The 27,732-nt window shown below is 40.6% G+C and overlaps 1 protein-coding gene across 5 annotated transcripts in view; it reads right to left on the reverse strand.

Annotated features, from left to right (window-relative positions):
- The window catches only part of PARD3B (par-3 family cell polarity regulator beta), a 415,652-nt gene that overhangs the window by 38,677 nt on the left and 349,243 nt on the right, over positions 1-27,732 (reverse strand). For all 5 annotated transcript variants that reach the window (XM_061378222.1, XM_061378232.1, XM_061378213.1 and 2 more), the window contains one exon: positions 10,762-10,897. In XM_061378222.1, the coding sequence (XP_061234206.1) occupies positions 10,762-10,897 (136 nt within the window). The remainder of the gene's footprint in view (positions 1-10,761; positions 10,898-27,732) is intronic.

A 27,732-nucleotide genomic window follows, 5' to 3' on the forward strand; every position in this document is an offset into this window, starting at 1 on the left:
GACAGATCAATATTTCCATTTACGATGAGGAAGGCAAGACAAAAATGTTTGTGGTATTTTTGAGGTTTTTAGCATACACATTGAGATAATGCTATTTCACCGTATCTACCTACATCTGGTGTTGGTGCTGAATGTGTACATGGGGGGTATATGCATTTCTATGTCACAGAAGAAAAAAGGGAGGGAAGGGGGAAATAGCAGGGCATGGAACTAAATTGCAGGCCAAGTAGTGGAAATAGTGAAAAAGCTTCCTGCAGGCAGGCAGCTTCACAGGGGAGAGCGAGCCTTTCATTGTCTATAAAGTCATGCCTTGCTGGAGGTCCTCAAGTGTAGAAGGGGTAGCGCCTAGAGGCAGTAAATCTCTCACTGTTGTATTATTACATTCTAAACACTTAGCTACTGTACAAACTAGCACACTGCTTCAAGATAAGAAAAGGAGGAAGAAGGGGGAAAATGAACAAAGGGAAGAAGAGGAAGGTGGCAAGAAAATTGGGAAGCAACCCCCTGCCACAGCTCTCCCCAGAAATACTTCACATCAAAGAAAAACCGCAAAAAGTAAATCGTCATGGAGTTAAAAGTTAACCTCAACTCCTTCCATTGTGATCTGATACCACTGTGGAACAGTACTCCTAGAATTTGAATGGTTAGTCTGTAGCACAGGGTATTAAATCCACCTTAATCCTGTTAAACATAGATGCCACTAAAGAGAGGCGCTCTCTCAAAGGCACCATGACAAAAGCTCTTCACAGTGCAAATTCCATGTGGTTAAGGAAAAAAAAAAAAGGCAAGAGAAAAGTCCCAAACCCGGATTAATACTGAACAAACAACATCAGCATAAGCAGGCTCAGAGAGAGGAATTGCTTTCCATATGCTCTGGCATCAGGTTCCTCCGGATCTTCAGATACCAGTCTGTAAATGCTACAGACATTGTTTCTCCTGCTTGCAACTGCTGTTGGGTGGCGACCTTCTTTGCTTGCTGATACCAATTTAGCAGTTGGTACAGTTTCTTTGTGATTTGGTACTGTCTGTTGTTTGCCGGTACCAGATGGATACCAGATGGGTAACTGTGGGCAATGGTTCCTCTGTGTTCCAGTCCCAAAAATCACTGCCTATAGGGTCAGTCCTGTCAGTTGCCTCCTAAAAAGCACTTCAAAGCACCGTTCTGAAAAACCTCAACATCTGTTCCTTACTCCTAATGACCTTAAAAAAACGTTGCAGACATACTTTCCTTTAGCCAGGAGTTACTGTGCATCTGCAGGAAAAATACAACCTTGCAGATGCTTGCAGCCATCAAACTCGCTCCTGGCTAATGGCAGCTCCAGAAGCCACCACCTCAACTCTGAAAGTCAGCCCCAAATGTGAAGCATAATCAATATATTTTCTGTGGCAGCTCCACAGTGTAGGAGTTCAGAGACATTTCAAGGCATTTTTCAAACTACTTTCAGCAGCGAAGTGGAAGAACATGAAAACAAGTGCCTTTGAAAGGCAGCAGGTGTACCTGAGGACCAAACACAAGGCATGGAGGGAAAGCAAGGAGAGAGAAAGTGATGGAAGAGATCTGTTAAGTATTAATTTGTGATTGGTCTTTCAAAATGTTGACCTAGTTGTCAAAATACAGACAGGAGCTGAAAGGTCAGTTAATGGTTTTGAACACCGCTTACTGCAGCTCCCTCCTATGTTATTCCATATGACTGCTTCTGTTTCTAAAAAAGGGAGAAAAAGTTTATTTAGGACAGAACAGGAGCATTTTGGCAAATTCTCTATATGTGCTAGAGGAGAATGCTGTCTACAGAAAAATATAGCTGACATCAAAGCATGTTCCCCACCCCCTGTCTTGCTTCATGGAGAAGTTATGATAAACAGGTTATGTGTTCCCTAAGGTTACCATGGAAACTCATTCTTTTCAGGCCATCATTTGCAAAGGTAAAATTTGCATTAAAATGTGATGGAATTTGATTTTGTGCATGTGTGTGTGAAACTCAAGTGGGGTCATGCTACCACGCAGTATAGCTATTATTTCAAACCCAGGAGCACACGCTTAACAGGGAGATCTATTAATCCGCGTAAACACCTCAGTGACCAAATTACAGTTTAATTGCTAACTTGACAGGTATCTTCCTAGCAAATTAAGAGAAATACTTTGAAAATTAGCTTCAAATGCAAATGTTCACACTAATCCACTGGTGGGGACCACTGGATAGTATTTTGCTAAATTCCCCTATAATCATTCCACAGGAAAGATTGAATTTAGATTGTCAGAACTACTTCGTTTTGATGATGACAGACCAGGGATGGAAGGCACAGGAATGTATTTCAAATTATAAATTTTTATCTTACCTTGAAAGAGTTACCATCAAATTATACAGGATATAATTTAATATAACCATGCTTACTCCAATATAAGAAAATTTTGGATCTCCTCAGAATCCCAATTTGTTCACTTTGGTCTGAGTCATACCATAACTTCAAAGTCACAATATCACTCTAGGTATTTGCTACTCTAACTTTCCTTGGAATACCTGATGGTGTAAAAGCACCCAGGCTGGGCCTCCCCAAGATCCACGTTTCTTGAGAGCCACTGCTGTTATTTGTTGTCATGTGCAGCATTGGTCTTCCTAATACAAGAGTGCGTTATTTGCAATAGTAATTTTGCCAGCCTATCAAGAAAATCAGAAGAATCTTATGTATAATTGGTGACCATACTGCATTTTAGATGAGATACCACTATTTATCCTCTTGTTTAGTTGCATGCATTCCAGCATACATGCTGAATTTGATACGCTACTTTATGAAATCTATGCTACTATGGGACGCTGGATTATTCACACATTATCTGCCTTGAATAGCATGACCCCCTGAAGGCAGCAGGGCCAGAACTCATATTTCTGCTTGGAAGGCAGACATCCCAATATCACCTGGATTACAAAAGACTCATTATCTCCTATCATACAAGACTTACGACATACAGTTCAGCTGGAATGGCTCTTCTCAACACTGGGCAATATGACACTTAACACAGCAGCCAAGCCATTTGATGAGGAAAAAGCAACAACACCACAGGCAGCAGTATCTGTCCCTCTCGCTTTCTTATTGTTAAAACCAAATCAAATTAAAACCAACCCTTCAGATTAGCTTGCACAGTGCCAGTATTTTATCAGACTCCCTTCTTCATTGGGAAATTCCTGTCTGCAAGTTCCATTTACTGAACAAAGCAAGAAACTTCAAGAAGGTTTTAAAAAACAATTGCAAACAAAAATGAAATTGATACTAACTTTTGCAGAACTTCTCAAATCTCAGCACATTCAGTAGAAGGAATGTGTTCCGTTGGAACCCATACTGAGCAAGCAAAAAGGTGCTTAGCACTCCTTTTTCCCAGTGTTCTTTAATAACTAGAGTTGAGGTTGAAAGTTGAAAGGAGCTGGACTTGAGCAGAAAAGCCAAACTCCTGTACAGCACCAGCCTTACAGGGTAAATGGAGTTCTCTTTTCCCATTTTTTGTACTTTATTTTAATGCAGTCTTGATATTAGATTAGCATCTGCACTGCAGACCTTAGACTGGGAACTAATAAAGTTATCCTCCCAATCTCTCCATGTCTGAGTCAGTGACTTTCTTTTTCATTTTAAATAATTATAACAATGTCGCCTGTTTGTTGAGAAAAATAGAGCCTTTATATATTCATAGATAATTGCTATACCCAGCATCCAGCGATACATTCTAATTACTTTTCACACCTTAGCTGTGAACAAATCTTGAACTTTTTAGTGTTTTTTAACTGCAAGACAATATAGCCAGAGCACTGACACCCTGACTGCTGAAACCACGCCTAGGATGAAATTTAACAAGCAGCTCTGTTAATGCATTTTGCAGTGAGGAACTTCAGCAAAACGCAAGGAGACCCAAGGCTTCCACCTCAGATCTTGTGCTGCAATAATGAAAAGTGTTGCATAGACACACAATAGAAGAACTCAATCCAGAAATCAAAAGTAATCAAAAGTCCATTATTTCAGTTGGCTGCAGTCACATACTTAACTTTAACAAATAAAGGATCTGTACTCTGTAACAGCCTCAATGACATAGTTGTATTGCTTGACCCAGCTTCTTTCAAGATTGACCCTGTTCTGCACATGCTGGGCAACCATTGCTGCTTGCCTCACTGGGTCATTCTGCTTTCCATTATGTTAAATGGACAAATTTTGCAGTCCTTTGTCAAAACTGCTATCTGCTTTAGTGGGATGTCATCCCTAGCAGGCAAAACTGAACAGTGACCAGCACCTTTAGGAAACAGGGCGCTGTCTGGGACAACAGTAGCTAGGCAACTCTTTGGATCATCAGTATTTTTTTAGGGAAGAGATTTCTTTTTTATCAGCAACACACTGAACGAGAACATAACCCAGGGAGATTAAGCTGTGAGAATTCAAAAAGAAGTCATTCGTGTCAGCACCTATTTGATAAATGCACCAGATAGGTGGTAGTAAAGGCAAAAGCTTGTGCCTAAGAAGGGATTAAGCTTGAGGCCTGATTTCAGGCTGGTCTAACAAATACCGAAGCACATGCTCAGCTTCAGACATGAATTTCTGTGGCATTACAGACTTGTCTTGTGATTAAAAGATGAGCGGTGTTGTAACCAGGGCCCTTTTCTAGAAATTGAAGCATACCTCTTACTACTGGCCTGAGGAAGAGGAGGTCGATTTTAAAAGAAAACCTACTCCTCCCCCCTCCTCCACCTTGTAGTCAGGCCTGAAGTTGATTCTAGGGTATGCGGGGCACTGACTTGTTAGGGGTCGGGAGCAAGCTGTCACATATCACTGAATGTAATGAAGGTTCAAAGTGCAAAGTATTAGATTCAGCAACCCCACATGCCCCGGCTCCATGTTAAAATCTCAGTCCTCCTGCACCTTCTGCATGTGATGCTGGCCTGAGATTTGACTGTGCACACATGCTCAGGGGAAGTGGCCACACAGTTACCCATCTATGGAGTGATCAACAAGTATACAGAAAGCTGTTAAAGACTGGCAGAAGCTTGCCAAAATGGAAGCAAATTGCAAAGACCCAGCTACCATGCTACCCAGAACTACAGTGAAACCAGACTACAGCCTAGCTCTGAAAAGGCTATTTCTGTGCCCATGAAATTGCGCTCCAAAGGATAAAAGCTGCAGAGCCGTGGCCTGTGTGCCCAAATGTAGTAACTCTTCAGCATAGATGTAGCATGGATTACATGTCCACAACCTCCCCTCATCTATATAATTACCAGCTGGAGGTTTGCCTCTTGCCTCCCTAAACATAGTGGGAAATTAGGAAAAATATATACAACAGAAAACCTCTAGGGCCCTTCATATCATATCACCATGATCTGTGGCAGCTGTCATGATCTCCGTGATCTCCCCACTCAAGTTCTCCATTTTGGCAATGTCAGAAGAACCTCTCCTAACTGCAAAGGACATGACCACTGTCACATGTGTTAATGTGGAACCTCTCCGTGCTGTGAATCGGCAAGGATGGCCACAGCCTGGCACCACCACGTGTTTTTGTCTGATTTCCTTCAACTACTTGGATGAAGTAAGAGAAATTATTGAAATACAACAAAAAGCAGCTGTGTGACGAGCTACCTTGTGGCATAGATGGCACAATGTAATTCTGGAACTCACATACTATTGTAAGTACAAACAGCACCGGTGGACTTCGGTAAGACGACATATGGCACCAGAACTGTTTCCCTTGGTAAATAAGAGCGTGTACACAGTGCTAAGCATGAAGACATGAGCATTTCAGACTCCCCTCTGGTTCAGATAACCTATGCCAAATTCAACCTTTGTGTAAGTAGGAATGACTCCAAACCAGTTTTTAGAGTCATTCTTTATTACCAGAATTAATGGAATTGAATTTGGCTCTCTTTGCATGTGCCATTTGGAATAGTTTATTTTTCACATGAGGTTTGGCAGGGATCTCTCCAAAATAATTTCTCCTGAAACTTACCCCCAAAAGCCAGCCCGTAAATTTTGAAATCCCTCTGTTTAGTTTGAACGGCTTTTTAGAATACATCCTGATCTGCAACCTTCATTATACAGAGATAAGAAGTGACCATAAAAAGTCCTTGGTTGGTAAGTTAATCATACACCCTAATAAAATGTTCCAAATACTATCTTAATTACTATTTTAATAACATATATACAAATACTTTCAAATCCATAGTTTTAAAAGCTGCTATACTTTGAGTACATTTATATATATATATTTAATTCAATGTTTTCTACTATTAGTATGTGGGCTCAGAAAGTCTGGAATTCACAGCAGTTTTTGCTATATGGTTTCACGTAGTACATAAAATTGTCGGCTTCTCCCATTGCGCTAGAAGACAGGAATGTTATTATTCTAGAAGCTGGAATTCTGGTTTCTAACCGTGGTCCAACACAAACGTCTGTGCATTTTGGGAACCTAACCTATTTGAAATGCAACATCCTGAACCTGGAATTAATTGATCATGAAAAGTATAAACAGCTCCTTATTCATCCTGAAGCAAGTGTAGAACCCTTTGACACATTATGGAAAAATAATGCGGTTCTTAACGCTCCTTTTTTTGTTCTGGTTGATTTTTAGGCTTGGATCCCTGCCAGGCACACAATAAAGTACTTGGCCTTTAACACAGACAGGCATGATTCTTCTTTCATACTCTCAACTGGGAACTGACAAAACTCAGTACATTACAGATTTATTTCAACTGAAATGTTCACAGCTACTATCCAGAGACAGCTTTTCTTATATCTTTAGGTTATTTATCAGCTTGCAAATCTGATCTGCAAACAAGGAAATAGCTTTTAGAACCAGTTAACGCAAGGTTTTGTACAGTGAAGCTGATGCGATCACTAACAGGTGAAGAACTATTTGCAACGTGGCGGGTGTTACACGCAGTCCTTGAACATACATTAAAAAGATAAAGTTTCAAGGATTTACTGCCACCCTGAAGGAAAGAACTGATGTTTTAAGTAACTGGATTTGTATAAAGTCTGTAAGACAATCCAAGTAAATCCTCAAATAGATGATTAATTCCTCATTATTTAAATGCCCTTAAATACAAGTGCAGATGCTAACTTCACAGCTTTGTCTTGACAGCTCCTTTGCTATTTCTCATGATCTGGTATCAGTCTTTGACTATAAAGCCCTGAAAAGATGTGCCGCATGAAAAAACCCTCCAGCTCCTAAGGAGACTAAGTTCTAGCAGCTTAGTGCTTACATGGTTCTCTCAGGATCTGAGTGACACTGCAGTATATGATAATAGTATATAAACATATAATGCCTCTTTCTGTAGACCTGGATTACATTTGTATAGGGTAAGTTCATGAGCGCTTTCACTATCTCATGCCCAACTAAGACATGAGTACGTATGCACATGCCTAAACTCTGTCTTGAGCAGAGACTTCCCGATATACCCTAGGTGTCAGAAAATTTCAGGGTAATCTCACATTACACTGACAAGAACAGGCATTCATTTTCCTAGACAATATTTATACTTCTCATCAGCCTGTCCTTTGGTTAACTAGCTGAGGTTTACTTTAAGCCTTGAGATCCACCCTATAGCATTTGGCTTATCATCTATCCTAGTTATAAACGTAAAGGGGGGTTGGCAGGGGTGGGGATGAGTCCAAAGGATGCAAACCTCAACAACAAACCAAAGCACAAAGGAACTGGAAAATTTCAAAGGGTATGGCTCTCTAGCACAGACAGTGCTATATACATGTGTCTGTTTATGGAGACACACTAAACTGAATTATTCAGTTACTTACAAAAAGAAAAAGAACAGACTGTGGGGAAGGGAGAGCAGAATGAAGGCGCAACAGAGCAAAAAATTCATCCCGCAACAGATGAGAAGAACAGAGGAAAACTGGAAAATGGATGTGGGGGGGGCGGGTGGGAAATGGATGATGAGAGAATAGCAGGCCTATTTAAAATGAATTTTTGACCTTATTTTTAAAACATTTATGGATCCCAATTGCCTGTCATGAGATCATTTTCCCTTACAATGCCAGCTTTTCAGCCGGCTCTGCACTTTAACTTGATTTATCCCACTTTCAAAAAAAAGTAGATTGTTAGAAATACCCCTTCTATTAGAAATTCTGCCCCACTACAGTGTCAGCTAAAGGCCACTTGTCAATGTCAGCTTTATCAGATAGAAATTTGCCTCGTAAGTTCTCAGATACTTTTTGGGGAGGACAAGACCCAGGGTACGTTTCTGAAGCTGTTGATTTGTGATGGGATTGTGTCTTCTCAAATTATCCTCTGTTATTTCCCAACTTATCTGCATGTTTCATGAGATGGTGGGAAGTGATTACAGCAGCTGCTGTACATTAGAAAGACATCTTATAGGAAAGCTGGCTTAGGTAAAACAGCTGACTGACAAAAGCACAGAAAGAACTAACAGAGTATTAAAAATACATAGGGAGATCTCCTTTCCAGCTGCAGCTTCCCTTATGCCATAACCTCTTGTGGGAAAGAAGAAAACTTATACCAGAAGGTTTTCCTCTTCCTCAGCTGCCTGTCTTTAAAGAAAGACCTGACATCCTTAAGACAAGAGTTAGTTTTATTTATTTATAATTATGCAATTAGTCATCAGCATGTCTCTTCACTGATGAGTAAAGGTAGAAAACGTCATCTGTTGTTCAATCTGCGTGAGCACAGTACTGCTGAGGGTCAGCAGTTCGAGGTGGGAAAGGTGACGCTGCTTGAGGACTCTCCTGGCAAGATCCTTTGAGGCATTTGTTTTCTTGTTAACATTTTTGATTCTATTGGTGTTCCATTTTTTTCTGTCTGGACTGATGTAACATAGGTATTTTACAGGTAAAACTACATGTAAGAGTAGAAATTTCAGCCAGGAGTCCAAAGGGAGCAAGCTGTGGCCACAGTATTTTCCAGACTGAAAGACAGCGCTTATGAAAGCAAGGCTGGATGGATCAATGGATGATATTGTTGCAGTGAAGAGACCACAACTCTTTGAAATTTGTAAACCACTTCAACAAGAGGAACTGTTGCAGCAACAAACTTCAGAGTATTAAAGCCCTTAAGGTAAACTCTGATTTTTAATCAGACTGCCATTCCTCACAACAGGGACATTTAAATTATTCTGCATTGGAAGGACAAAAAGAAAAACCCTGGTGCCATTATTATGAATCAGTTCAAGATTGAGATACTTAAAGCTCCCTTTCAGGTGCTCTGATCAAGGACAACTTGCCTCACAGGAAAAGCAAAGCTTTGGAAATCAGTAATCTCTGGACAATATACCTAATAGGAGAGGCTTAGAAAGGATTACCTAGAAGAAACCTTTATGAATCTCAGGAAACTACACTGGACCATAAATCTCAACCTCCTCTGAGGATTAATAAAGCTTTATCAGTTTCAGATAAGAAGCAGAAAACCTCAGGCTGCTGAAGAGTGAAGAGGTACCACTGGCCCAGTCTGGGGCTTCTGTCAGACTTATCACACCATACATTTCAACAGAAAGACACATCTGATGCAAATTCTAATTTTAGTTTACAAAAGCTATTCAGAAGAAGAATGGGAACGACACATATTCCCAAATTTGGGTCAGAAAATATAAGGCAGTAGATAAAAGTTAACTGCTTTCAGGCAAGAATAACATATACAGCAACATTTGGGGGGTTAATGAACAAATACGTAGGATAACTTATGTAAAACCACCCTTTTTACTAACTCTCTGTGACTGCAATAGTCTTGTCTCACACACGACTTTTTTGGACTACAACCCCAATGCTTGAAGATTTCACCTCAGCATTCATGCTGATAAGTTTGGAGGACATCTTAACTATTCTGTGATCCTATGACATTAAAACCACGGTTAGTTCAAACCTCAGGTGTCTGTACATTCTTAAGATTTTAACATAATTCCGTCTCTTTTTAAACTAAAATTTTAAATTTAGCATAAATTGCACCTTATCAAAGTTACACTTGTGAATGCTGGTTGATTATAATTACTTTTAAAGAGACAGAGTCCAACTCTGAAACCTGCTCAGGTGGAGCTCTTGAGTACTGCAGTTGTGATCCCACAGACTACAGCTGTTGCATTTATTTAACACATTCAAAAATCCAGCACTGCCGATTTAATCTCTGGTTCTACCACAGAACCTTTGGTAGTGGGGTAGATAATACATCGTTGTGTGGTGTAAAACAGGGAGTACAGCATGTCTGTAGCAGCTCTATAGTGTAGGCGTAATATTTTAACATCTTTTGGTGGGAGAGGAGGAAATTATTCCATATTTCACTTACTAATTTCAGTTACTGAGGATGTACTGTGGCCAGATTGCTACTGTCCAGTGTGCAGACAGAAAGGCAGGAGCAGACATGCCTCTGTTTCCTCCCTCTCACTTTGAAGATAAGCACAGTGAGAGTCTGCTCTTCTAACGCTCTTTTAACCCAGGGAACCACTGGATGAACTGCCAGAGTACCATAAATCCTGTTGAAAAGCCTTGATTCTACCACATGTGACAACATCTGGCAATGACTTCATACCTTAGGCCTAAAGAGAGGAAACCTGGGCCTAAATCAAACACGGTGAACAGACAAGTTATTTTTAGCCAACTTTTCATGTTATTCATATTTTCTTTGGTGGGCTGGCATTAAGGATTTCTCTATTTCTACACCCCCCAAAATTCATGTTAAGATGACAACAGTATTTCTGGAAATCACAAGCAAATCAGCACCTTCTGCTAATCCTGAACCCTGCAAAAGCACTTTGCATCATACTGTGGACCTACCCAGCGCTGGTCGTAATCAGAGGGTTGCGTTCTTCCTTCGTCATCCTCGTAGAAAGGCAAGCCTTCCCGCCTGGCCTGATGGTACTCCTTCCGTAACTTCTGGATACGATCAGCATTCCCACCACCTGTGCAGCCACTGAGAGAAAATAAAAATGCTAAATACAACTCAGATGTACGCACGTACACCAGGCACCTATATGAGCACACACACAGAGTTGCCTCACCTGGGACAAATGGATTATGAATAGTTGATAGTCCTGACTTGTGCAGTGCCTGCTGGCCCACATCACCCTTATCTTTGTTTTCTTGTATTAATAAAGCTGCTAATTTTGAACTTGAGCCCCATTTTTTAAAAAGCTGTCCCTGTCCAAAGAACTTAACAATTCCAGTGCAAGACAAGAGACAACAGATGGATGCAGACAGATGGGGGGAGCACAAGGAAACTTTTAACATTCCTATGAGCAGCTATAAATGGCTATCATATTTTAATAATAATGATGATGATGATGATAAGCTGCCAAAAAAATGTTTCCTTTTGCTCCCACGCTAAATGTGGAATTCCCCTAAAATTACATTTGTTCAAGGTAAAGAATACACTATATTCACAGAGAAGCATAAAAGAAGTTTTATCTTACAAAACCCAATCTTCCTCCCAATTATATGAAGAACTAAAACATCGGCCATGAAAATACAGGGGAGAGAAGAGAGATGGGAAAGAACACTACCAAACCTTGTCACCATTTTTTAAAGTGGTAATTAAACAGTAATCCACTTAGTAAGCCACAAAGACTCTTGTATGCTGAACTGCACACACTGCGAACTGCCACGGTCATGCCTAGTGGAGTTACTTAGTTTATCGAGTTAAACATGTATCTGTCTTTGCAGATTTTGACCCTGGTGAGCCTTCTAAAACCTTACAGCTGGACTTGTACAACTGTGGAATCTCAAGCTATACATGGAAAGATTAAAAAAAAAGAATGATGAAAATAACTAAGAATAATAAAAAAAAAATACAACCACATTTAGAATTAATAAATTAAAAGTTTCCTGCAGCTATTTCAGCCCTGCTGTAGTCAGCACTGGGGTGAATACTGACTGTACGGCTCAGTAGCATTTACTGGCATCCACAGGGAATTGTCATACAATTTATTTGTGGCCATTCCTAAACTCAGACAATTGTTATTTGCAGAACATCATCATATATTCTCCTAATCTGCAACCTTAACTCTGCCTCATCAACAGGGCTAGAGAAGTACAGATTTATTCATATGAGCACAGACACTGTGGAGCAGCTTGTCACACTCCCCTCCAACATAGGTATGCCAGAATCTGGGGAAGCATTTAATAGGATTTGCATAGAGAAATGAATTTGGAAAACACATACAAAAGATTGGACATAGACCTAATAGGTCAATAAGAAGTACTTTCTAGCATCTAATAGCAATCTAGATTAGTTGGAAATTAGCTAGCAATGAAGGGAAATTCCATGTAGACTGCAAATGCAACTGAATATGCAGTCAGGATTGGAAATGTTTACTTGCAGTATCAGTATGTTTCCATGAAAAATCAAACACTTAAATCACTTGCCTTCCCTGGATCCTAAATTATCCAGCCCCTCTACTCTTACGAAGTCCCAGAGGTTTCAGGCTTTTCTGGCTGACTTACTGAACTCTTCCAGAGCATACACAATTTTTCTCATGATCTGCCAAGGCAGCACAGAAAGCTTGCATAAACACTGTGGACTGTTAAGGGAAAAAGAAGTACATTCCCTTTTCCCCTTGATTCCTTCCACAGATAAATACCCCCCTTCCTTGCATGAATTCTTGTCAAATAGGGGAGAACCATTTCCAGTTTGCAAAACACTACAATTGAGAACTAGCTAATAGGGGTTATCAGTTAGAACAGTGAAGCTTGGTCCATGAGCAGCACAATTCCCTGACTTTACTTGTGAGTACAGATAAAGAGTCTAATTAGGGCTGCTAACATAAAGATAAGGTCCAAAGTGTTGTCCCTGTTGTTTTGCAAACATCACTACACAAAGCAGCACTAGCTAAGAGAGGAAAATGCAGAAATACAGGCAACAGGTCTGGTTTATTCCAGTCCATCTGGCTCCCTGTAGTTCTCTGCAAACTGTCTTAGTGCCTGTCACCAGTGCCCTAATGGCCACACACCCAATTTCCATCTCCAGGTATTCTGACTGAAGAGGTAATCTGAAAGTACTGTATTTCCCCCCCCCCCCCCCCTTTTTTTTAAATGGAAGCTGATACCAATTCATCATAAAAGGCACCAACAGCAGCTTGTGCTCCATTTAATGCAGATCTCCTGTAGGTGAGCTTCCTTCTGCTTAAACCCATCTAGCCAGCAAGTGGAAGAAGGTGTTGCAGAGAACAAGATTATTATACATATTAAAAGACTGGGACTGACAGCATTTTCTTTAGCAAACCTCTGCCACACCATATTAAAATACAAATCCTAACCATGAGAATGAGTAGGAACGTTTGAATGAAAGATAGCAGCACATGGGAAGCTATCCATCTGGATTAGTGTGAAAACACAAGCATAATCTCTGTGGAAACAAGCAGCTCCGTGAAGTCTGATTTCCTGTGCTTCTCTCCTGTGGGTTCTCTGGTGTCCGATTAGGGACTGAGTTCACACTGCAGTGTTTCTCTCCAGCAAGGGCATTTGCCTGGGTGTCTCTAGCAGACTGCTTATTTTCATGAAACTTAGTGACCCAGTATCTTTGGAACACTGGATTGCCTGTCAAGGCTGGTCAAAAACAGCCAGCAGGTTCTGAATTGTAAGAAAGGTGGGGAGAACATGTTGAAAGAGGGTCAGTCAGTACATTACCTTCATTTCTTCAGGAAACAGTTAAAGCTCCACAGCTCTTTAATCTTTCTTTTTCCCCTCCATCACTGTTTATAGTCAGAAATGTAAAAGACATTGGCTTTTGAAAGCTGTATTCTAGCTTACCATGAAAGTTTTACCCACTCCTGAGTAATGCAAGATGAATACGATGCCCTGTGCAATGCTCATGAAACAGTTCTGAATTTCAAGTTGGCTCCTGACAATTATGTGAATATATGAACCACATTCAAACTCACCAGATGAATTCAATCAGCACTGTGCAAATATCGCATACATAATCTATTAGTTTACCCCAAAGAAACTGAAGCATTGAATTCAAACAGAATGAAGTCATCAGTAATAAAAAAAAGAAACTGATAAGGCAATATTAAAAAAAAAAAACAACACAATTTTCCAAGATTTGCAGGGAAGATCCTCCATTGACTGTAAACTATTCTCCCATCTGCCTATAAATACATAATTAAAAGATATAGGTTTGATCAGATAGCAGTTCTCAGACAGGGAACAGCAGATGAACACCAGTTCAAATATTTTGGCTGCAGGAGTATTTATACTGAAAAGGAACCTGAACTTGCAGAAGAAATACAAAAACAATACGCAATCAAAGTCAATTTATATTAGGAGACTTACTGAAGCTTTATACCAAGCCTAGTAAGTACAGCAGACAGATTTCTTCTACAGTAGCTTTACATTTAATGCAGTGCTCCCTCCTTAAGGAGATATAAATATTACAGTCCTCATCATATCTACAATTCTGTGCACAACTCACTCCCCTGACATGGCTCCCTGCACTGTACGATCTTCAGAGAACTGTGCAACCACCCCCTCCACCACGGGTTCCCAGGCTCTAACATTTAATCTACCCATGGACTTCTCCATTGTCACAGGGCTGTAAGAGAACCGTCCACTCTGCGCTTTGCAATTAATTTCAGACCCATTTCCCACAGTTGTGCTACATGTAAGCAGAGTGATTCAGAAGCAGCAGAGATAAATAATGTCTAGGTGAGGGAAAAGTCTCCAGGAAACCTTACAAGGAGTTTAGCAAAGACTCAGATGCTGATTTCAAATGACAGTAACAAAACCTGTCCAAAATCCCAAGCCAAAAATCATCTTAAGGGAAATTCAACAGTTCTTTGAATAAGCTGCACATACTGCAAGGATTTTTCAGGGAAATATTAAAAAATAAATAATAATCTTATGTAACATTCAAAAGAGGTAAAATGAGCACATTCCCATGAGCCTTTCTGTAGCTCTGCTAGATACAATCATTACAAATGAAAGCTTTCTTCTGCCCTGGGAGAAAGACGAAAAGAAGTCTGGATGATTGTTCTAACCCACGGCTCCCGGGGCTGTACTTCCAGTAGATAAACACCAGAGATCACCGTCTTTGTCCTGTGCCTGAATCTGTCAGAGGCACCTGATAGGTTCCACCTTGCCCACTGTACCTGTAAAGGGACCTGCTATGAAACTCAATCAATACAATTGGAACAGGCACCCCAAACCAAAAAGGAAACCATTATTTGGCACAGACTTAGCTTCAAGCTATCTCTAACAGTATGCAAAATATGACTGCGAAATTTGGTCCCACCATCTCTGAAGAGACAGATGAACAAGCACCATAGCAAGAACATTATATACCCAATATGACAGACAAGTCATTTTTTTCAAAGAATCAAAATATCATCATCAGTATTTAATACATATGGCTCATTTTTTGGCAATAAAATCTCCCCTCTGTTCTTCCTCTGAGCTGCTAACCTGGATTTCAGTCCTTCAGGTTAAAAATGCCATTTTTTAAATTAAGTGACTTCTTACTGCAGCTCTCCAGATAATACAAAATTAAAAACAAGTGCTCCATGTACACAGTAAGATGAACCACTTAAAGCTGTATATAAACATGCATTTAAAGAGGCGATAAACATTTTGTTTCCAGTGGTTTTCCTAAACACATTAATATTGCACAGAGCTTTTTTGCCAGCCACTTCTTTCAAACGCTGATTTCACCCAGCTGACTGTCAGCCTCTCAACAAACTGGCACTTCCAAGTGAAAATGAAATAAAAAAGAGGAAAGAAAGGAAACGAAAAAGTGATTTTCTATTAACAAACAAATCCAAGACAAAATGTGATTCACAGAGTCAAGAGAATGGACAATCTTCCACTCACAATCTGCTATAAACAGAACTAATTTTATATACTGAAAGGAACATAGTGGTCTGCAAAGATATACAGCATAAAGGAGTCCGACAGAGCATGTAAGAGTATCTTTCACTTAGGATAAAACTTTCATTTTGAAGTTACAACAAATAAATATTTGAGTACATTACTCCAGCCCTTGTCTTTCTACCCTGAAGTATCACACTGATACGAAGATATTTCTGCAACCTCAGTAGTGAGAGGAAATAAAAAGAATGGTGGGAAGTGATAAAAAGAAAATCAATGATAAGAACATAATTTTACAGTATTTCAGCTTTCACTTTTGTCAACCACCACGAGAGAGTTTAGAAAGAAAAGAACATTTGTTGTTTTCATATGCACTTGAGTAAATGAATGATGCTGCTGTGAAAGACTTGTCAGAAACACCTTGTGGCATCACTGGTACTGCCTTACAGGCCCAGGAATCACCTTTGATACACAGCCAAAGCCAGCCTGTGTCCTGGCTATACACACCCTATGCTGAGGACCTAATTTGAGAACAATGTCTTCCTAGCTACCAGAGCCATGCACATGGTTGTATTGGTCTCTGTGACATTTGCTTTCTTGCGCTGGGTGGGAATATACCCTATGTATATCCAATTACTGTCTTTATCAATGGAGAGGGGCCGCAGTAGGACACTTGACTTGGAAACCTGTAAAAAGTGACCATGAGGAAGATTTTGAGCCAAGTTCCATTTAGTCAGGAATATCCTGAAAGGGTCTGTATAGATGGGCTGACATGAGAAGCTTTAGATGGATATGTTTCTCTCTATCCACAGGTACATAAATACATATAAAGTCAAAAATCATAATTAAAATGGAGGAAAACAAACTACACTGAAGAAGCTACTTATGCTTGTTTGAACTCTTACACTAAAGTCCCTGAGACTTAATCTTCCTTACAATATTTAGAAAAGTCATAACTGTGTTTCAATGGAAGATACACTGTCACCTTTCAATTCTCTAGGCTAACATAAAAGCAGAACAACCACTTCTGTCCAAAAGGTCAAAGACTCCTAGGGCAGCACATGACTACCATTTGTCTGGATGTAAATTGAGACCTATTGACCCCGTAACATCACTACTGACCTCTTGACATTAGGAGCTTAGTAGAAAGACAGAAGATGATATTCTCAGGTTCCTACAGACTCATTAGGAAGAAAGAAGGAAAGAGAACCTTGCATGATATGAATTAGCAGTGTCATTAACCTTTTCTTTCCCCAAATAGCTCATAATATGTTTACAGAAGCCTCAAAAGAATGATTTGAAGATTGAGACCAACAGATTTGTATCACTTTCAGTTTTTCCAAACTGTTTATAAAATCTCTCAGTCGCTTGACATAAAGCATCCTTTTATGCTTCCCTCCTTTCACATGACATACAACACCTTTTCCTGTTTATCATGGCAGATGGCCTAGACATTCAGATGAGCATCATCTTTTCAATGCAGGCCACTTCTCATCTCCATTAGTCTCCTTTTAACTTACAGTTGACTACAGCTGGCCAGAAATAATGGGAGGTGTAGCTTAATTTGTTTTTATGGAAACAAAATTGGCACACTGAGGTTTAACTTCACTGTAACAGCAGCTATGGCATGTGCTACTCTACAGAAACAGGCTATTTGCAATCAGTTAGGAAGACAATAAAAAAAAAGGTGACATTTTCTTATTTGTAGCCAGCTTGTCATCTTCACTTAAAAAAAAAAGACTTTTCTTCCTTTTTTTCTGCTCAATGGATTGTGCCTCGACAAGAAAGGCAATCACCAGATTTTAAATAACAGTAGAAAAAAGATGCCTTACAGTTCAGGCTGGTTAATGGCAATGTCTGTTTCTGGCATGTGACCAGTTTACTGCTGTCTTGTTGATCCGAGATGTGCACGTGTCTCCAAAGGGCTAGGAAAGCAGAAAGATTAGGGACTCGGCTGCTGACAACAACCAAACTCTCTATAAACAACACACAATGAAAATAATGAAAACCAGAATTTCCTGGTATTTTCAGTAGCCTCTAGACAATGCAACAGTTTCTGGTTTCTTCACTAAAGATGATATCAATTATGCCTTTTATCCATCATGCAGAAGTCACGTGTGAGGCATAATTGAGGGCCTTCTCTCCAAGGTAATTTCTTCTGGATTTACACGGCAAAGTACTTAAATTGCCTTTTTTGGCACTTAGTATTACAACATGGCTTGGGAGGGGGTATTTTACTTTACTGATGTAAAGCAGCTGGCATATTTACAATTGATAGGTCACATCAACACAAAGCAGATTTTCAGCCCTCCAAACTCCATTTACAGCAGCTTTAACAATTCAACAGAGCAAATACTGAATGCTAAACTCTTGTGTGGAAATGTAGCTCTATTTCCTAATGGCTATCACAGCTGCCTGCGACTGGCAGCTAGCTTTTTCACTTGCAGACTATTGCTTTTTGCACTACAGTTTATTAAACTTATCGCTAAAGCTGAAATAATAAGTACTTTACAGACTTCCAATGAATTAGCCATTCAAGAGTCCCTCAGGAACTCCCTTTAGCACACACAAAGCAAAGGCAGGAGGGAGAAAAGGTGACAATTCAGTGCAGTCTTAATTTCTGTGCTCCTTTGTAAGGGAAGAATCGAGGATCTAAGCATTCACTCACAGCAGATGCTGCTGCCCATGTTCTAAAACATATTTTATTGAAAACTACAAAGCCCGGAGTAACTATCTGCTTTTTCCCTGAAATTACCTCTCCAAGTTTCACACTAGAGACTACAACCTGCTCTTCGTTATATGCATGCCACTGGCAAAGTGGCAGCAACTAATCCTCTGTGTGGTTTGTTTTTATAATACCTGGCCTAGGTAGAAATGAGGCAGAAATCTCAACCTCAACTGAAAAAAAAGAGAACTATCTGTGCCTGTAATCCTGGTACAGATGTAGTTTACATTGAAAACAAATACATTAATTTATACGATGTGCAAAGCATCAGGGAAAAGCACAGCTCTCATAGCCAAAAGGCATCTTTACCATAAAGTTGGGTTCTTTGTGGGTGTTTTTAACGAATGGTCACTCCAAGGATTACATTAATCTAGCATCAGGACTTTTACGGGAAAAAAATACAAATGTAATTTATCTTTTTTAACTGTCAGCTGCATTTCTAAAGCTTTAAAGTCTGAAGCTTCCAGCGACCTTTTGTCTTTCTGCCATGGCAGGAATATCTTGGACAGCTGTAAGAGCTTTGTAAGCTATCTTTCTCAAAATCCATTAGCTAATTCAAGGAACCTAATTAGAGCTGCCATTTTGATGGAGCATATTGAATGCTCTGTATAAACTAGTAACACCATCAATGTTTATTAAAAATTGCAAGAACCAAAGCTCTCAGTTCCATATAAATATTAATGGACAGATACACAATACTTATTGAAATATAGATGGCTTTATGTCCACACAAACACACAGAGAAATACTTACAACTCAGTGTGATGCATTTATTCACAAATGCTAAAGTACAGAAGCAAAACCTAGGGACAATTTTACACAAACTGTTGAAAATTGACCAGCTTCCATTTACACTATCCTTATGTGCATTAAGGGAAGCAACGCACACTAAAGATGATTTGTTTCTTGTGCTTTTCCTGAGTAGTGTGCTGACAATTTGGAGTGTATTTTAAGCTTACCTCAAGAATGCACTCCAGCTGGAACCGTTTTATAGCTCCTCTTAAACCAGCCACTCCAATCACCGTACTCTGTAGACATTTACACATATTCCAGTACTACACTGTTTAAAGGCATCCAAAGATTCAAAGGGAACTTGCGCTGTAGAGTTAAAACTCAAATTTTGCTGTAGACAGCAACAAAATCAGTGAAAGGAGCCAGACATCTGGAGCAATGTTCTCCTGCATTCTGCTCCCCAAAAGCCCAACTATAATGAAAAAGCAACTCACAGACAACGATACAACACATGAAATACTGACCATTCTAGGAGTGTATCAGAGCCCTAATTGGGTTAGGCTGTACAAGCATATGCCTTTGGCTGCAGAAATAAAAAGTTTTCTGGCTACTTCACAGCTTCGTTTTTAACTTGATACTTCATAAATGGAACTGCAGAAAACCTCATCTGTTACCATTTCAATCTGACGTACACTTTCATATGCATCTAACACTGCCTGGATTCTATTTATATGTACAACTAAATATACGTGCAGAGAAAAATCATCAGATTTGCTACAGAAAGACAGCAGATGTTCGTATTAAGCCACTGGCACATGCAAGGTGAAGCATGTAATCCTTATAAGGAAAGCATTTAACGTTCCAACTACAAGCCAAAGAAAAGCAAAGATATTATTTCTAACAGGTTTTACTAGCTGCGAGTGCAATGCACAGCAACATGCTCAAGTGACTCTTACAACACACGGAGCTTCTCACAGAGAGGTGTACAATCCACATGCACTCTTTGGAACATCCTAACTCCAATATAATGGTCCAGAGTTCACTTCTGAATATATACTAAAATGATGCACAAAGCGTTTAATGGATGTGCAGGAAAAACCAGGCTTAATTATATTTTCTACGCTGTAGTAGTGCAAGTGCAAAAAAGTTTATGACAGTCTTACCATGGTGACAACCCTGAAAGTAAATTCAGTTTAGTTCTCTGAGAGGGCAGCACTTCCAAAGTACAACTGAGATCAGAACAGTTTCACAGGAACACACTCGAAAGTCAAAACATCGGTTACCACTAGCTTCTCTTAGGAATTATACATGGCAAATTTAGCTTGCGGTTATTGCTCAACAGAAACCCTGCCAGATGCTAGAGTTGTTGATGGATTTTGCAAAGTTCTGCCGCCTTCAAGGCCACCCTGCCTACCCTTCCAGCAGCCTCCCTCCTCGGGCACCTCTCCCCAGTGCAGCTGGGCTCCTCAGAGCACAGTTTTGTTCACATTCACAAAGACTGCAGAGTGCACATTCCTCCATCACAAGCTCCCCATCAACAGAATTAAACACCTTATAAGCTGACCTGCATTTCAGAGAAGTATTTCTGAACTCAGGGGCCTAAAGTTAGCAGTGTAACTTTATTACTTTTTATTATGGTAGGCAGTAGAAGCTCCCAGGCTTGCAGGCATACACAGCCTTTCTAGCTCCTCCTACTTATGGCTTCAGCTCCACTGCACCTCTGAAATTACTCCCACTTCTCCACTTGGAGAAGTCAAAGCTGAATTTCAAGTGTTTAAGATCAAAGGTAACTACTGCTCCTTTTCAGCAATTGCTTTGCAAAATGTTAAGCTAAAATGGAAAGAACGAAGTAATGGAATCTTCAAACTACACACAGTCATTTCCTCACCTAGAAGAGGAAGAGCAAGCCTATCTCTTCGCATCTGGCTGGGGAGTCCCAGAAATACCAAAGCAAGTGTTTTGGTTCAGGCCCATCTCTATCTCCACAGAATAACTCCTTTATGATTTTAACCACTGTGTTCAGAGACACACCTTAAAAACCATTTCACATCTATTTTTCTCTTGCTCTCTTCATTCATATTCAGAAGTCTTGCCCTTCATACCTTTCAGCCAAGGGTGCTAATTTCTTCCACCCATTTACTGGCTTCCCATACAAGCACAGCCCTGTTTCAAAGGCTACTTTAGTACAGAAACACCACCCCTGATGCACTTTGGTCATCAACTCTCCTTCCAGAACTTCTTCAGACCCATCTCCCAGAAGCGTTTCACAAAGCAGCCTGCCAGTAACAATGAGGCTGCAGTTGGTACGGGACACCCAATGGCACTTCTTCCTTTCTGCTCTGGTTCAAATGAGTGTCTAACACACGTGTCACGTCTAACGCACTAACAGAGCATTAAACTTGCAGTACTGGTAAACTTCTCCCTACTCTCTAAGCCCCTACTTATTGTAAACAATTCTTCAAGCTGTTCCAGCAATTCTGCCTCTTCCTTGTTGCTATTCTTGTCCTGCCCATCCATAGCATTTCTAAGGATTTTACATTAAAATCAGCTCACCCTTTCCCCCTGGAACGTGGGGCACAAGGATGAAGAACGCTGATCACACCCCATTCACCTCATCCTTCATTTCTCCACCAGGAACCTCTCTGGTCCCTGCAGCCAGAAGAACCTACGACTGGAAAAACATGTCTAAGCTCTGGCAGTTCAGGACAAGCACTTTTGGTGAAGTGAGCAGCCAAGTTTCTATCATGTGTGTGGGAAGTACTCTAAGTCTTAGAATTCAGTCAAATTGTCAGTGTTCAAGGGGTGGCAAAAGGCACAGTCTGGCATAAGACTAGGCTGTCTTCCCTTCCTAAATATAAAGCCCCCATTCAGCGTATGGAAAGACTACAGCTTCTTATTGAACGAATCATATGCTTCTTATTTTTACTTTTACACAGACAAACCAACCCCTTGTCCCTCCAGGCCCTCCCAAAACAGCTGTCGCCATGTTCCATACAAATTCACCTTCAGCACACCTCCTACATTGGCATTTTCAACCCAAATGGTTGAAGACTGGTTATTAATAGATGGAGATACAGTTTTCCAATGGAAGTCAGGCCAGCAACTCCCCTCACACAACTGGTAAAGCTGGGGTTTGTATGGCTGTCCCCCTTTCTGCCCTCTAAGGCTGCATGCTCCTTGGTCCAACACCTGGCTGCGTATCCCTGAAGGCAGCATAAGGCCGGTTTGCTTCTGGCATCTGTGGGATGAGCACTCCTTAACAACAACTGCAACACCTTTGAGGTACAGCCTGATAAGCACACAGTACTCCTGCATGTGCTCCAAATTAAGCAGTAGTCAGCTCAATAAGACACTTAATTGATGAGTGCTACTTCCTTCACTTGTCCATTAAGGTAAGTACAGCACATGGACGTTTCAACTCATCAAAGATGAGAAAATGCATTAATTTTGGTTTTCTTGGAGCTGTTAATAAATCTAACACTGTCTGGCAGTTTTCTTCATTTCCTACCATTTGACAGATACTGTGATCACAAGTTACAGAAGATGTTTTTCCTCTGAAATTATCACTCTGGTAATACAAGCCAGAAGGGAACTTCATCAAGATACCAAGAAGCTGGGTATCATTTTTATTTTTAACTTTCTGTGGCTGGTTTGTGAATATCTCAATGTGATAAAAAAATAAATTCCACCCAGTACTATTAAAAATACACACACACACACATTACAAATGACTGTATTACAGCAAATAACCACAGGGTGTATTTATTAGTAAAAGTCAGTATTCCACTCCTATAATCAGGCTGGCTCTTCTCAGACCCCTTTACTGTAAGAACTCCTGTAACTGTTTTCTTCCTCTTTTTCTCTCTCAAATTGACATTTGTATGGAATCAAGAAAAATCTTCCTTAATAATTTTTCATTACTAATGGCTTTTTTTGGTATGTGTATCTGGGAGGAGGGAAGGCAAAGGGCAGGAAAAAGGAGCTTTAAGTGCTCTGCAAATTATCCTCCTGAATCTGGGCCCCATAAATCCTATCAAATGTTATATTTCATCAATAGGCTGGAAAAGCTTTTTTCTCTGCAATGATGAAGCCTGGCTTTAAAATTTATGGTTTCATTTTAGAAATGGACTATAAAAAGAGTCTGACTTAGCTGTCTATCAACTGTAGCTGACATTAGCAAGTTAGGTGTGGACTTTCAAAGTGTTATATGTATTCTTTATTTATTATACATATACATACACAAATATAGAGATATATGAGGACATGTATATCACTGTGGGTTTGTGCATGCGTAAGTACACAGCTGGCTTTTAAAAAATTATTTGTCTTAAATTTTTTCTTCCAGTGCAAGAGATCTGAGATATTCAGCAGATTACATTGTAAAGTGATAAAAACGCTCAGGCTAGGGTTGGCTCAAAGATCTACAGCATCATAAGCAAATTGCATTTTGCTACCCAAATGATTGAGATAAAGTAGTTTATTTTGTTCTCATTCTGGAGAGGTAAAATGCAATTCAGCAAAGGCAGAGCAAGGTTCAGGGGGAGGCAGGAAAGATTTCAGCAGGTTGTGGGAAAAAGAAAAGAGGAGGTGGGCAGCAAAGGAACAGAAAGTTTTAGATGGGGGAAGACAATTAGCAAAGGATTGATAACTTGGGAAAGAGGATGTACAGAGCTTCTGCACCTGTCACGCATGGCAAGGGAGGCAGACAGCCAACCTTCCCTGCCTCTGTGCAACTCCCTAACCTCTACTCCCTTCCACAAGCCCCTGCCTCCCCAGAGAGCTGCTCCTACTTGCTCTCTCTCCTGCACTCCCTGGGGAAGGAGAGTGCTGAGAACATGGCTCCTATTCCTGTTGCTGCCACCACTGACAGGAGACATGTGGGTGTCACAGCTGTCCCCTAGAAGCCCAAAAGCTTCCTCTGGCAGCCAGAACAGCAGCTTCCTCAGACGGAGGAGGAGGCAGCCTGTGCATGCTGTCGAAACACCCACTCCTCCTCTCCTCCCTCACCACCAGAGCTGGAGGTTTGCAGCCACTGACTACTACTTATTTCCCCCATGCTTAAAAGCAGTCTCAAAGGTAACACTTCTAATAGAAGCATTACTGCTCTCACAAATCCTCATGCCTGAAGAAGCAAACCACGTTTAAAATAAAAACCAGATGGACAAAGTGACGTAGCTGCAGCCAGAGAAAGTGAAGTTCCACTCCAAGTGTAGGGGAGCCCATCTCTCTCCATCCGCTACAGAAGGACCTAGTTTCCTAGCTCAGACAGTTAATGATAGATTACATGAAAACAGCAAATCAGATCATGCTGTTGAGGCATTATATGAACTAAACAGAAGAGCAGTTAATCTAAATCTCATGTGGGATGGTTATTATTGCATGTTGCCATTGTTGCTCCTGAGTCCAGATGTAACATTTGGGTTTAGTGGCAACACAGAAAAACCTGAAAGTCCTGTTGTTCATTATAAAACAAGGAGAAATCTCACCCTGGGGAACATGGACAAAGCTGACAAGTGAATACTACAGAAAAGGTCAGGAAGGAGAGGTGAATGGTTCTGAGTCAGGAGCAAGAAAACAAATCTCTTCTTCCATTGCCTCTGTTTCCTAACACGAACAGGATGAATAAATAAAAGATCCCATCACTGATGCTGAGAACGGTGATGGGATATTTTATTTATATTTGTATACCATGGTCGCAGATCACTCCTGAAATTCCCTGTTGGGAGGATGTTGGCCAAGGTTCCAGTCACCAGGCCTACTGGGGACAGCGGAGGGAGGCACTGCACCAGCAAGCAGCACAAGACAGGACTCCAGCTGCAGCTCCTCTAACATACCCACTGCAGGGGCCTCTTCTGACTATGGAAGGATGCTGGCTCTACTCACTGTAGTCAGTGGTGGCACACACTAGCAAGGGATGATCACTCATTTGGTATTATCAAGCAGGGGAATAGACAGGGGAAATACCACCCATCCACATCCTGTAAATCAAAATGTGTTCTGCTTCCAGTGGTATGTTTCTACCGTAAGTATACAAAATACATTGTGCTCACACCAATTTATGGAAATGAGATGAGCTGAAACTGCCTCTGTTTCCAAAAAGGGTATCTGTATTAGTGAAGGGTAACTTTATGAAACCTTGATCTACAGACAGCGCACCTCTGGAATTCTATATTTTTTACTGGAAGGAGGCATGGAGCAGTGTCACATCACATGAACAGAAGTTACTTAAAAAATACAAATCTCAAAATATTTCAGGTTCATACAAGTTAACTGCACTCCACAATGAAATTCAGGACACTAAACCAATATTGCCATGATAGTGTTTTCGAAGACAAAACACACTCATCCCAGAGCAAATCAAGAATATTTCTAGCAGTGTGTTTTTTTCCACATTTTTTCTGTATGTTTCTCCTTGAAGGTTTCAAAATAATCAAGCAATTCAGCTTTCCCTGTAACTCCTGGGACTTTTTCAAACCTGAATTAACTCTTCAATACACAAACATCATTTTGCCAGTCTGCAAAGAGACGCTCCTGGCACTGTTCAAATCATTACTTTTCCCTTCTAAAAATCTATCCTCTGATTTTCCCCTCCCCCCCAAAGGATGCTTTTTTACTCTTGTTATTCCTTCTTCCTTTGACTCCTTCTTTTCCCACCTCTTCCCTGAGACTCGTCTCCTCCAGCTTTTTTCTACTGTATTTTGCTTAAGCTCTTACGAAACCCTGACCTGTTTACAGAGAAAAACTCACAGAGCTCAAGGGCTAATGTTTTACCCCTTACTCATCGCCCTGTATCTGGCTGCAGTCAACAGTAACCGAAATTCATCATCATCAATGGATTTTCAGTGACATGCACTGTATTTGCTCAGATAATGGCCCCATATATTGCCTTTGAAATGAGGGTGTGACCATTACTTAGGGATATTCTCAAGAGGCTGTAACTGGCACTGCTGGGACATGTTTGCTTCATGTTTTGAAGGCAGACCTGCAGAAAAGCAAGCTTTGAAGTTGTTTTTTTTTGGATGGTACCGTGTTCTCAGAAGGACACACCAATATTGACCTTAACATAGCACCTTTGGATTGGTGCAGGCCATTTGCTAGCTGGTTTGGAGCACAGGGGAGGACCGGTCATGTGCTGCCTCTGAAAGGTCAGGCGAATACATGAGGGTACAAACCTTTCCAGATTCTGTGCTGAGGGCCAGGCTAGATAATGTAGGCTGGAGCGGCCCTTCTGAGAGGTACCCTCGTTACCTCCTCATATTTTTGACATGGCCTTCAAATCTTTCAATACTGCCAAAGAAACACCTGCACACAAAACACCACTGCAACATCTCCATCAGACACAACTCTCCTAGCAACAGGCTCTGCACAGATGTGTAATAAAAAGACAGGCCTGTTCCCCCACACAGCAGAACAATGGAAACAGTAAGAGCAGGTTGGGGAGCACAAGACAACACAGAAACAATATGGTCTGCAGGATGACTCAACTTTAAAAGCTTGTCAACTGAGCTCAAATGTGGATCTTAGCCTCCATTTGTGGAGCAGGAGAAAGATGGATATGCTGTATCCAGTCCAGCTCTGTACACTTACCCCATCTGGAGAGCAAGCCGGCCCACCAAGATTTGGGAGAAGGAAGAGAAAAATATCACGTTTATCTGCTGTATTTTCTCTGCAATGGCCAAAGTTTAAAACTCCATGGATGTGCATTATCACTGATTTCATCACAGTGACCATAACATTTTTTTCCTTCCCTCATTTTTCTCCATTCAAAAATTTACTCCATTAATGCACAAAATTACCTCCCCCCCCATCTAATTCATTGCTCCCAGAGGAATAGCCATTAAAATTGATTCATGAATACACTACATTTACAGGCAAAAGTGGGAAAAGAGAAACCCCCTCCCCATCATGTCCCTCTCCAGGAGGGAGTCTGAGACTCACTGAACAAAGAACCCTCAAATCTTCTGTCATATAGCTTAGAAGTCAGAATGCCATTTCCAATCTGTATCTCTTGCTTCATTGCAGAAGATACGGACCTTAAAATAGGCAATGATCAGTACTGTTTCAGGCTCTAGCTTTTAGTTTTTCTGCAGACTCTATGCTGCAACAGGCCACTTCCTCCACTCCTGCCCCCAACTCCAGCTGCAGCAGTGAAGATATCTAAAGGATATAGGCAGCTGTAGAAAATGCAAGACCCTGGCTCCCAGGCCTCATTTGCGGTTCACTCTTTTCACATACATCTGGATTTGACAAAGTCATGCTTATCAGACAGATCAGCAGATAGCCTGCTATCTGTGTCACGGTGCAGAATTAGGTCAGAAGAGCACTCTTCCAGCTTGTGTTTTGCTGTTTAATCCTGCATAGAGTAGTTGTGGAGGCAGCAATAAAGGACAACTCACCACACTAACCAAATTCTTCAGCCTCTAATCCTGGTCAATTTTCCAACCTTGAGAGGAAAATGAAATAAAATTCATACATTATTACTATTTAAC

The sequence above is a fragment of the Neopsephotus bourkii genome, unplaced genomic scaffold (genome assembly GCF_033783945.1).
Source record: "Neopsephotus bourkii isolate Nb327-2 ecotype Australia unplaced genomic scaffold, CSIRO-AGI_Nbou_v1 NB_196, whole genome shotgun sequence".
Taxonomy (NCBI): Eukaryota; Metazoa; Chordata; class Aves; order Psittaciformes; family Psittacidae; genus Neopsephotus; species Neopsephotus bourkii.